The sequence below is a fragment of the Notechis scutatus genome, chromosome 12 (assembly GCF_049901735.1).
Source record: "Notechis scutatus isolate UNSWTSFEM ecotype Mainland chromosome 12, rNotScu1.2, whole genome shotgun sequence".
NCBI classification, from domain to species: Eukaryota; Metazoa; Chordata; class Lepidosauria; order Squamata; family Elapidae; genus Notechis; species Notechis scutatus.
In genome coordinates this window covers 15728050-15740882 of record NC_142020.1, presented here as the reverse complement: position 1 = coordinate 15740882, position 12833 = coordinate 15728050, and the positions used below count along the sequence as shown (strand labels likewise).

At 44.9% G+C, this 12833-nt stretch overlaps 1 protein-coding gene across 11 annotated transcripts in view; it reads right to left on the bottom strand.

Moving 5' to 3' along the window:
• Positions 1-1512: 1512 nt before the first annotated feature.
• CHLSN (cholesin) overlaps positions 1513-12833 on the bottom strand; it is a 72294-nt gene continuing 60973 nt past the window's right edge. For 5 of the 11 annotated variants that reach the window (XM_026683398.2, XM_087942253.1, XM_026683397.2 and 2 more), the window contains 3 exons: positions 10058-10248; positions 3060-3141; positions 1513-1882 (listed from right to left, as the gene is read on the bottom strand). In XM_026683398.2, the coding sequence (XP_026539183.2) occupies positions 1700-1882; positions 3060-3141; positions 10058-10248 (456 nt within the window). In that variant the 3' untranslated portion in view covers positions 1513-1699. The remainder of the gene's footprint in view (positions 1883-3059; positions 3142-10057; positions 10249-12833) is intronic. The other 6 variants (XM_087942257.1, XM_087942258.1, XM_087942256.1 and 3 more) reach the window with 3 other exon arrangements.

Genomic DNA, 12833 nt, shown 5'->3' with positions numbered 1-12833 from the left:
GGTTGCTTACATATTTGGCTGCCCAGATGCAAGTTGCTTAAATGACTTTTTGGAAGCACTAATGACTTCCATATCCCCCCAAATGAGATTCTGAAGGCTGCCTTGTCACAACCCCAGACAAATCCTCTTGTGTTAATAATAAGAGCCAAAGGTGTTGAGAAGCTGGGAACGGCAGCTGGACAATGGAATAATTAACAACTGCAACCTTTGAATAATGACAAGTTCGGGATCCATTTTTTTCTCCCCACAAGACAGTCTGCAGACATCTAGCCTCTTGAACCAGAAAAAAAAGTCCAACAGGCAAAAAACAAATCTACAAAAAACAAGATTTACCCACTTGGAAAAATCACCCTCTGAGGACAAATAGGAGAGAGAGGGATGCGTCAACAACGTTAGAAATAGGTTTCCTCTACTAGCCAAACAGCATCTATTGGGATGAGAAATTGACAGTTAAAAATATAAGGTGGATATAAACATATATAGGAGAATTGGAAGGGACCTTGGAGGTCTTCTAGTCCAACCCCTGCCTAGGCAGGAAACCCTACACCACTTCAGACAAATGGCTATCTAATCTCTTCTCAAGAACTTCCAGCGTTGGAGCATTTGCAGAGTCTGGATGCAGACTGTTCCACTGGTTAATTGTCCTCACTGTCAGGAAATGTCTCCTTAGTTCTAAGTTGCTTCTCTCCTTGATTAGTTTCCCTCTGTTGCTTCTTGTTCTGTCTTCAGGGGCTTTGGAGAATAGCTTGACCCTTTCTTCTCTGTGGAAACCCCTGAGATATTGGAACACTGCTATCTTGTCTGCCCTAGTCCTTCTTTTCATGCAACACCCGTTTTCATGGGTTTTGTTGCATGTATGATGCATATCAAAAGTGGTAGGGTTTCAGTCAGATGATCCTGGCTGCAGGAATTGGGTATGTCTAGTCTAGTGAAAAGAAGGACCAGGGGTGACATAATAGCTGTGTTCCCATATCTCAGGGGTTGCCCCAAGGAAGAGGAAGGGGTCAACCTCTTCCCCAAAGCCCCTGAAGGCAGGTCAAGAAGCAACAGATGGAAACCCACCAAGGGGAGAAGCAACCTAGAATTGAGGAGAAACTTCCAGATAGTGAAGACAACAAACCAGTGGAATGGCTTGCCTTCAGAAGTTGTGGATGCTGAACTTTTTGACCTTGGACTAGGACCTTGTTGCTAACCACAACATGCCTAGGAACATGAAAATGTTGTGAGCTCTCAGATCGGTTGACAGAAACAGAATATTCAAGGTAAACAAGAATGGTCTCGACAAAGGTTACAGCTTAATTAGGAGCCAACAAAATGGGCTGCCCATCTTGTCTTTTGAGACGGAATGGAATGAAACTTCTGGAATTTCCAGGTTGAGGAACATCAACCTGGTCTCGGGCCCATTGGAGAAGATGGGGAGAAACGTCTACTACAGAAGATTGACAGCTCTAACGGTTACCAAAGAAAAGAGGAAGGAAGGAAGCTAATTCTGAAAAGCTGCATCCAAGTATTGTTTTCAATACCGACCCGTTTATTGGGTTTTTTTTTTAAAAAAGTTATTTCTTCCACTTCCTTGGCAACCCTGGAAGAGATTTCCAAGCAACATCAGGTTTGTGGCCAAGAATTTAAAGAATGGCTAAAAATTGATATCTGGTCCTTGTAACTTTATGCCGATGGGAGGATCTAAGACACTGAAAAGTCAGGAGAGCAACTGCAAAACTTTGCGGATACGTCCACGTTTTCCTTCCAGGAGATCATCTTCCATGTCAGATTGATCGTACTCCTTCATCAGAGCTTCTGCTTTCTGCACCGTTGTGTCTCGGGCACGGCCTTGAAGTCCTTCCAGATACCGCAGCAAAATGGAGAAGTATTGATCGGGGACCTGTAAGAGAGAGAAGGGAGGGAGACCGAAGTGTTTTTAGCCAGCCACAATGAGTGGAACAAAATGCGGTTGTTTTGCTTTCTTATCCTATCCTTTGGAGCAGGGGTCTCCAACCTTGGCAACTTTTTAAAGACTTGTGGACTTCAACTCCCAGAATCCCTCAGCCAGCATAGCTGAAGTCCACAAGTCTTAAAGTTGCCAAGGTTGGAGACCTCTGCCATGGAGGATGGGCCTGTTTCTTGTGGATAAAGAAAATCCAGCTTTTGGCTCAGGATGCATCTGTATTTAATTTATTAACAAGCCATCCAACTCGGGAGGATATAAAGCACCGTTTCTCAGCCTCATGGTGCTTTAAAAGGTGTGGACTTCAACTCCCATAATTCCGCACGCTGGCTGGGGAATTCTGGGAGCTGAAGTCCACACCTTTTAAAGTAAATGAGGTTGAGAAACGCCGATGAACAAAACAATGAAAGCCGGGACAATGTGGGGGGGGAAAAAAAACGAATCTGGAAAAATAACCCCCTTTCTGATGAACCCATAATTCTCCTCAAGGGCTATCCCAAGGCGTGGGGGTCAGAGCCAGCTCTGAAGGGCTCGTTTGAAGAGCATCCATATAAGGGAGGCCCAACCAGACAAGGTTTGTTCTGGGGTCCAATCCAGTACAGGTTGACCCTACCAGGTGGAGTAGGGTGGGCAGAAACTACAGATCCCTAGTTCATTGGATGATTCCCCCTCTTAGGAGGGTATCCACCTCCATCCCTTAGCAGGTGGGGTGCCCAGACCACAGCAGCTTACACGAAGGCAGCTTGGGGCACCTCCCTCTGGAAAAGACTTAGATGGGCAAATCCAGGGGTGGGATTCTACCAGTTTCCCTACGGATTCGGGGATCGCGCTCTTCCCAAACGCCAGCTGAGGCTCTGCAGCGCCAATCAACTGAGCGGACAAAGAAGAGAAAAGCGCAAGGGGGCGAGTGGGAAGGCCGATCCTGGGCTTTTCTCTGCTTTCTGCTCTCAGGTGATCGTCAGAGCTTTTTTTTTTTTGCTACCAGTTCAGCCAAACCGGGCAGCACCGGTATAATTTCACCACTGGGCAAATCGCAGAGTTAACCGGACATTGTAGCAGGGCTGCGTGGCTGAACCTCACACCTGGGGAATGGGGTGGAGGGGCGGGGGGCTACCTGGTCTTCGTCGTACATGTGCAGAAGAAGCCACGTCTGCCTCGTCTTCTGAAATTTCCAGCCTTGGGGACTCCCTGACCAGCTGCCACCAAACCAGGAAGAGAAAGCAGAAGGAAGGAATTCAATAAGGTAAGAGGGGGAAATATTTCCGTTTTCACCCATATTTCCGTTTTCAAAGGTGTCCAGATCTTTGTTCAGATCCTGATGAGCCTGGGGGAAAAAAAGGATTGAGCAGAACGTGCCAAAAGAAAGATAGAATGGTTGGGGTATTCTGAGAGTTGGAAGCCCACGCATCTTAAAATGTTGGGAAACAACTGTTCTTCTACAGTCTTTGTGAGGGGACCTTTATTTCAAAAACTGCTTTAAACCTTCCATTTGTTTTCTGAACATGCCTATTTTGAATAAGTCCATTTACTGGGGTGGATGACCCTGGGTTTCCAAAGCTGTCCAAGAAGGAAATTAAGACTGCAGTGATACATTTATATCATCCTACAGCAGAACAACTTTAGAAGGAAGTCCACCATTGGCTCTTGGACTAGAAGACTAGACTAAGAAGACCTCCAAGGTCCCTTCTAACTCTCTTGTTATTCTGTTATACTTACTCAGGCATATTCAGTGTTTCTCGTTTGGCACGGTACTGAGTGCTTAGAAACAAAACCACAGCTTGTTGTAACCCAAGAAACTACTTCACGGAGACAGGTGATCTTGAAACGAGAGGTTATGAAGCCAGCTTTTCATGGCCCACAACTCTGATTAAACAAACCTGGATTTTAATTGTTTCTGATGGAATATTTAGACCAGGTTTGTTTGGACATAATGTTAAATTACGATGTGTTGACCTTAAAGAGTTGATTTGTGTGTCTCAAATCACTCATGCTTATGAAACAGGCTTAGTCACGGCCAACAACATACGATATCCAAACTCGGAGAGTCTGATGAAATTTGTGTTGGATCTACACCACAGTTTTTGGAGGAGTAATTGAAGCTTATTGGAATCAAAGCTTCTTACAACAGTCCAGCCATCCACAATTTTGGCAAATGTTTTCCAAAATACCTTGCTAATCTAAAATGTGGAGAAAGAGTTGAAGGCTTTCTCTGTGCAAACACAAAACTGCTCCCTAAGCCAAAATCTGTAACAGAAGAATGTGACATAAAATCTAACACAGCTTATTGCAAGTGTGTAAACAGGAAAATTACTTCCCTTATATAACTGACCCCTTGGGTTGTTGTTTTTTTCCTAAAAGCACTATTGCCTCTGATTATATTATGGGGGGAAAACCCCTCACAAAGGTTTCTCCCTGTATAATGGTACTCTTTTATCAGAAACACATGAGCCCACTGGATCAGACCGACCTAGAAAGCAAGGTACACACCAACGTGCACAAATGAACAGTCGTAAGCGTGAGCCAGATGCCAAGCGTCTGAATTTTGATCCTATCACCAGGAGACACAACGGTCGTAAGCGTGAAAAACAATCATAAGCCACGAATTTTTCAGTGCCATTTTAACTTTGGCCACGAAACGAACTGTTATACGTCGAGAACTACCCTGCATTCAGCTCCGGTCTGAGCTCTGCATCTTTCCATGAAACTGGAAGACTTCCAAATTCACCCACAGGTTTTGCAGATAATTGACTGGTTCTAGGATGAATTGTGATGTCATGATAAGCGGCTTTGACAAGTCGGTTTTTGCTCCTATTTCAATTTCCTACGGCAGAAGGGAGGCTCCCTCGAATCCAGGACGTATTTATTTATTTTGGAAGGCTCAAATGTAAGAAATTGAAACTTTTTATTTATCCCCAGTGACTGTTTCTGAATGGAGAAATGTCAGCAGAGCTGGAAAATGCAAAGTCCTCGGCAGCAGAGCGGGAAACCCCCCCCCCCCCGAACCACATGGGGGTTCGAAAATCTTGACAGACACGAATTGTTTGGACATACCTGCTGAGAACGTGCTCGGTTCTACCTAACGAAGCCCAGACCTTCCACAATGTGGCTCCTTTGGACTTGCCATCTCAACCCTTTGCCATGTTTGAAAAACAGGACTTCATATATAAATATAGTCGAATAACATTGAAATAAATTTCCATGACTCAAGCGTGTAAATAAACAACAATAATTCAAAACAGCAGGATGCTGGGTGGAGAAAAATGAATTAAAATAAAAATACTTTCAACAGAGGCGTTCTCACTCCCATTCCCACACTATCGCGGTCGGCGTCCTCCGAAGCCACTGAAAGGAAATTCAGGGAAGGGAGTCCTTGGCAGACACCCACAACGGAGCCCAGAATTTTATGTTGCTAAGTTGAGAAATGCGTTGAGTGAATTTTGTCTTGTTTTACGACCTTTTCTTGCCACATTGGTTAAGTGAATCACTGCAAGTTGTTAAACGTCATTAAGAATAGAATAGAATAAGAAAGAATAGAATAGAATAGAATAGAATAGAATAGAATAGAATAGAATAGAATAGAATAGAATAGAATAAGAAAGAATAGAATAGAATAGAACAGAACAGAACAGAATAGGAATAGAATAGAAATAGAATAGAATAGAAAAGAAATACAGAATAGAATAGAACAGAGAATAGAATGTAGAATAGAATAGAATAAGAAAGAATAGAATAGAATAGAATAGAATAGGATAGGATAGGATAGGATAGGATAGAATAGAATAGAATAGAATAGAATAGAATAAGAAAGAATAGAATAGAATAGGATAGGATAGGATAAGATAGGATAGAATTGGAATAGAACAAGAATAGAATAGAATAGAATAGAATAGAATAGAATAGAATAGAATAGAATAGAATAGAATAGAATAGAAATAGAAATAGAACAGGAATAGAACAAGAATAGAATAGAATAGAATAGAATAGAATAGAATAGAATAGGAACAGAATAGGAACAGAATAGAAATAGAATAGAATAGAACAGGAATAGAACAAGAATAGAATAGAATAGAACAGAACAGAATTCTTTTATTGACCAAGTGTGATTAGACACAGAAGGAATTTGTCTTTGGTGTAAATGCTCTCAGTGTACATAAAAGAATAGATACATTCATCAAGAATCATAAGTACAACGTTTACAGCGTTGTGACCTTTACTAAAACAGGCAAGACTTCAACCCTGTGGTGGGGATGGCCGCCCTCAGTGACCTTTGCAGATCTCCCTGGAATCTTATGATCAACTCAGCTGTCCTGGGGCAGCTCCGTGTCCTCAATTGTTCGTCGACTAATGGAACGGATCGACCAATTAAACAGGAAAATTGCGTCCTAGGAGGAGATGGTGCTGCTTGGGGTTAACCTGCCTTTACCCAACAGATGCCGATGAGGTGGACCTCTGAGGAGGACCTTCAAGGAGGACGGGAACATTGGGGAAACCCAGCTTGGTATCAGACCGAGAAGAAGGTAGGTCCACATGAGAACGGAGACTACTAGGTCTTCTAAGACTTGGCTTTAGAGTGCAGATGGTATGGCTATCAAAGTTTTGTAGATGATGTGGCAAAATTTAACCAGATCACCAAAAGCATCAATCAATCAGTCAGTCAATCAATCAGAATAGAGCTGGAAGGGACCTTGGAGGTCTTCTAGTCCAGCCCCCCACCCAAGCAGGAGAACCTAGACTATTTCAGATAAGTGATTGTCCAATCTCTTCTTAAAAGCCTCCAGGGATGGAGCAGCTACAATTTCTGGTGGCAAGCTGTTCCACTAATTTATTGTTAGGAAATTGTTAGGAAATTTCTCCTTAGTTCTAAGTTGCTTCTCTCCTTGATTAGTTTCCATCCGTTGCTTCTTGTCCTGCCTTCAGGTGCTTTGGATAATAAGTTGACCCCTTCCTCTTCTTTGGGGCAGCCCCTCAAATACTGGAAGACGGCTATCATGTCCCCCCTAATTCTCCTTTTCTTCTCTAGACTGGCCAAACCCAAATCCTGCAACTGTTCTTCCTATGTTTTTAGTCTCCAGGCCTTTGATCATCTTAGTTGCCCTTCTCGGCACTTTTTCCAAAGTCTCAACTTCTTTTTTACAATGTGGTGACCAAAACGGGATGCAGGATTCCAGTTTTCCTTGCTGTCTTCCAGCCTCTTTGAAGGCATCTCCTACGCTTCGATAGCACATCGTTAATGAACACCAGCGGATGCTGCCATATAATGAGCAGCGCTTTCAAGGCATTTTGGAAGGGTTTCTGAATCCTCCCTTACAACAAATTCCTCTTTAATTACAACAAATAGCTGCCTCCCCCCTCCCCCCCTCCCACACACATCGGGTTGAAAATATCTTCCCCTTCTCCATGGTTTGATCGCATCCCATGCTTTCTTTTCTTTTTACTCTCTAATGGCAAGGTCATAACTCAAACAATTTGCCAAGAGGCCATCGCGGAAGCTCCCCCGAACAAACCCTGCATTGCACTGCACAGGAAGGAGACAGCAAGCGGAAGAAGATGGTGAGAAGGAATTTCTACCCTGCTTATGCTATCAGATGATTAAGATCTCTTCTGAAACAGAACAGATCTTCAAAACCAGAAGCCAGCGATCCCACCATGACCATTTCCAGTTTTCCACCACAAAAACACATCTGCCGCCAATCTGATGGATTTGAAGATGCTGGGCCTTATTCATTCAGGGTTTGAAATGCTGTTGTTGGCAGTGCGGCTTTCATTTTCGGTGTTTATTTTTAACAGGAGTGCGTATCTTCCATTTCCTCCTTGGCTTAATAGCAGTCGTGATGCTTCTTCCTGCCACTGGCACCATCAGCCCGGGCTTCTGGTCTTCAAACTTTCAAACATGTATTGGTCATATCCTCTAACCTATGCTGGCGAAACATGGACACTACCCTCACAATCGATCCAAAAGCTACGAGCAAAGGGGCACAAAGAGCCATGGAAAGACGCAAGAGCAACCAGGATGATAAGGGGATTGGAGGCTATAATATACAATGAACAGTTGCAGGAACTGGGCCTGGCTAGTCTAGGGAAGAGAAGGACCAGGGGAGACAGGAGAGCAGCCTTCCAATATTTGAGGGGCTGCCCCAGAGAGGAGGAAGGGGGTCAAGCTATTCTCCAAGGCACCCAAGGAATAATGGAAGGAATAATCCTGTCTCTGTCCTATTGTCCCCATTTAATCGTACCTATTTTCTGTATTCTTACTCATGTTTATACTTATACCTATTATTTTGTAACCGATTGACAAATCAAATAAATGAATAAAATAAATAAAATAAAGGAGAGATTCAACCTGGAACTAAGGAGAACTTTTCTGACAGCGAGAACCATCAAACGATGGAACAGAAATTGCCTTCGGAAGTTGTGGGAGCTTCATCCCTGGAAGCTTTCAAGAAGAGACTGGACTGCCCTCCATCAGGAATGGTGCAGGGTCTCCTGCTTGGGTGGGGGGGGGGGGTTGGACCAGATGACCTACAAGGTCCCTTCCAACCCTGATTATCTGTTATGTGTTAAACGGGGCTGGTTACATAGCAAGAAGAACAAAAGCAACTCAGTTAAGAACCGGCCTTGTTTAGCAGTGAAAATGCTGCTCCCCGTCGTGGTTGTTAAGTCTCCTTGCCTTGGTTTGCTGGGCAGGCAAAAATCAAGTGAAAGAAAATGAACGTCAATCTCCCATCAGTTCATACATATTGTATATTTGTCTGCTCCAATTGCTCAGTGCAAAGACTCCGCCGGTGGCGAGGGGAGCCCGGAATTTATGCGTTTGTTTTTCAAACCAGAAAGCTCGCCTTGCGATAATCGCTAACAGACGTTCCAGAAGAGCTATCAGCCCATGACAGATAACCGCACATCCCTTCAAAACAAGCAGAGGATTCCAGCTGCTCCTGAAATTGTGTTGAAGAGCACAATTTGTGTTCTGCTTTCCCTCCAACCTCTGGGCAGCCCGAATCATGCGCCTCTCAGGCGGGAACGCAATTAATTTCCTCCAGCTACATGGAAGAGTAGATTGAAGTCCTCGTTCCTAGACGTCGTATTTTGGTTCTAGGAACTGCTAGAGATAGGAAGTTATGGCAACTGGGGGCATCGCACTGTAAATCTCCCTTACGGAGAGATGTGGCTTAAACCCCAACGGGGTAAGACGTGAAGCTTGCTGGCTCCATGGATGTAAACATGCAATCTTGACCTGTCTTGGATCACGTGTTGGTCTTGTGGACTCTAAAATGAAGCTTTATTTGTTGAGTGTTAGGATGGAAAAGGGGTAGGTTAGAAATAAATAAAGTAGAAGCCATGAAAACGAGAGGGAGTAGAAAGACCAGATCCAGTTACATGGACTTAAGAGGGCCTAAGACTGATCTTTCTCTTCCAAAAGTTCTTTCTCCTTAACCTTTCATGTGGCAGAACAACGAAGAAACGTTGCTAAAGCCGTCTATGGAGGTTCTCATCTGTCCAGGTCATTGGTTGTTCCAAAAGTGCTTTTTTTCAAGAGGCAACCGGACTTTCTGGTTTTCCTTTGAAGTCATTTCACTTCTCATCCAAGAAGCGTCTTCAGCTCTCTTCTAAACGTCTATGGAGGTTCTCAGCCATCCAGATCAGGGGTCTCCAACCTTGGCAACTTTAAGACTTATGGACTGATGAACCCTCAGAGTTCCTCAGCCAGTAAAGTTGCCTTTTGAAAAAAGCACCTTTGGGATCGTGCCAAAGGTGCTTTTTTCCCCCCAAAAGGCAACGAGACTTTCTTTTTTCTTTTTCCGCTTTGAAAAGTTTCGCTTCTCATCCTAGAAGCTTATTCAGTTCTGCTAGAGAACTGACGAATCTTCTTGGATGAGAAGTGAAACTTTTCAAGGAAAAAAAAAAATCCGAGAAAGTCCAGTTGCCTTTTGGGGACAACCATGACCAGGATGATGGAGAATCTCCATGGACATTTAATCAAGAGACAGGATCCACTAGAATTTAATTACAAACGGTGATCCAGGGCCGAACACATGAAGGTGGCCAATTGCTGTAACCCAATGACATTTCTACTCACCGCCCTGGAGGGAACTTCGCAAAAAGGGCCAAACTTACGTCGTTAAATAGTCCAGGGCCAACTCTGACCCTGATGGCTTCTTAGGCTGGTTCTTCTTGGCCCCAGGCGTTGCTTCTCGCGTTAATTTCTTTTGTGCTTTTTTCCACTCCTTCTTCAGCTTTCGTTCCAATATCCTCTTCTCTTCTGGAGAAAGTTCTTCCTCTGTCTCCTCTTCCTCTTCTTTTCTCACCTAAGAACCAAGAGAACAACCATAATCCACAGCTCATGACCCACAGGTCCATTACATACATACGACCAATCCTTGTGAGAAGGAACATTTGAGCAGAGCTTAGTGAATCCTTCACCTTGGATTGACTCTTGAGGCCATGGTGGGTTTCCATCCATTCAAGCCTGAGGAGACCCACCTTGGGGGGGGGACATTGAGTTACACAGGCTGTGGGAATAGCAATAGCCCTGAAGACTTACATCCCACTTTAAAGTGCTTTTACAGCCCTCTTTAAGCTGTTTAGAGTCAGCCTCTCGCTCCCTCCAACGATCCGGGTCCTTGTTTTATCCACCTTGGAAGGATGGAAGGCTGAGTCCACCTGGAGCTGGTCAGGATTGAACTGCTGGCAGTGGGCAGAGTCAGCCTGCAGTGCTGCATTCTAAACACTGTGCCACCATAGCCCTTCCTTCCTTCCTTCCTCCCCACTTAGCACTTAGACTTATATATCACTTCACAGTGCTTTACAGCCTCTGGCCCCCAATAATCTGGGTCCTCGTTTTACTGACTTTGGGGCTGGAACTGACCATCTTGTTGGGCTTTGAGGGAATTCCAGAGGAGTAGAAATATCATCCTTGGAAAATTTATTTAGTGTTACGGCATATCATACATGTAAGCAATGAAATTTCATTTTAATATATGCCGACTAGTGTACATTCAAAGTGACAATATTCTATTCTACTCTGCTCTGCTCACAGACTAGCAATCTATACCACCATTTCACCTAGATCAGTAAAACCCAATAAAATATAAATGTTAAAAAGATCTACCTAGAAATACCAATGTCTATGCTCATCTAACCATTGGTTTATATTAATATATTGGACCTTTTCAGGCCCAAAAGACCAGAGAGATCAGGAAGATTATTTCAAATTTTGCAGCTTGTATAGTTTTACATAGTGAGACCATCGCTTATGCATTTGGGGGAGGAAAAATAAAATAAAAGAATTACGGAAACGGATATAAAGAAAGCTTATGTTACAGCGACACTGGAATCACGCTGTGATTTTAGATTGGCAAAACTGGAGCTCGATCAGTTGTGGGTTCTGCGCACTGAATATTCATTAAAATGAGTTAAGCAGATACCCTGAAAGACAGAGAGTGGTTGGCTTCAAGTCTGATACAATGGAAACCGAAGAGAAATGCCAGCTTCCTGGACTCTCCGATAAATGTTTTTAAAAGGGTGGCCGATTATCCTTCCTTTGTTGGAGATTTAATAAATCTGAAGTCCCTTTAACAAGGCATGATACACATCCCCTGGGAACTCCTTATTTTAATTATTTACGGGGAAAGGTCAGGAGAGAAAGTTAAAGTTTTGTGGTATTTATTTCTCTATGGGAATCACTGGATCTCGCTTCTGAGGAGGAGGGTAGGTAAATAAATAGGAGGGGGAGGAGGAGGAGGGGGAAGGAGGAAGGGGAGGAGGAGGAAGAAGAGGAAGGGAAGGAAGGAAGAGGGGAGGAAGAGGAAGGAGGAAGGAGGAGGAGGAGGAGGAGAAGGAGGAGGAAGGAGGAGGAGGAGGAGGAGGAGGAGGAGGAGGAGGAGGAAAAAGGAGGAAAGAAGAGGAAGAAGAAGGAGAAGGAAGAGGAAGAAGGAGGAAGGAGGAGGAAGAGGAGGAGGAAGAAGGAGGAGGGAGGAAGGAGGAGGAGGAGGAGGAAGGAGGAGGAAGAAGGAGGAGGAGGAAGAAGAAGAAGGAATGGTGGAGGAGGAGGAGGGTACTTAATCGGCTCTGAGTTTGGCTGTTTTCTTGCAGAAGTTTCATTACCCAACTAGGGAACATCATCAGTACTAGAAGGGAGTGGGGTTTGCAGGGAGCGGGAGGCGGAAGGAGAAAGAAGATGTCCCAGATTGTTTAAACAGGCTTAACCAAACATGTCAACTGCTTCCTACTGTCCCCAAGAAAGAATTGGGTGGTGTCATTCAGCCCAGTCTCTACACTGAACTCATTCGACTTGAGATGCCTTATTCTGCAAAACAGTCCTGCCACTCCAAAGCCTCCCAATATTGGCCCCTCTGGGTGTCTGCAGAAGGTGTCCCCCCCCTTTGTGTTTGTCCCCGGAAGGAGGCTCAACCGAGAGCCGGGCAACGTGCCCCACCATCGAAGGCGCTCTTGGCCCAAACCCAACTCTCAAACCCAACTCTCCCTGCTTTCACGAAGCGGCCGGCTCTTGGGTCCGAGCATCCGAGCATTTGAATAGGGAAGCCGGGGGTGGTGGGGTGGGGGGAAGACTACGTGCTTGGCCTGGATCCGCGCCGGGTTGCGCAACTGCCTTGTGGCCGGTCGCCCTGGATCCTAAGTGGGGCAACCCAGGAGTTGCCTGGCCTGAAACTCCTGCGGAGGCGGGTTCCCAGGGTTGGCGGGTAGAAGGGTCCAAAGCTTGAGAAGGCTTTCAGGGTTTGGGGGGAGAGCAGCGGAGGCAGGAGGGTTCTTCCAAGCCCTCCTCGGGTGGGGAAGGGAAGAAGGGAAGGGAAGAAGGCCACCTCTCCTGCCAAGGAGAGGAGCAGGGGGGACCACAGAGAGGCGGCTGCCTGCCAAGGATACGCGGCAGCGT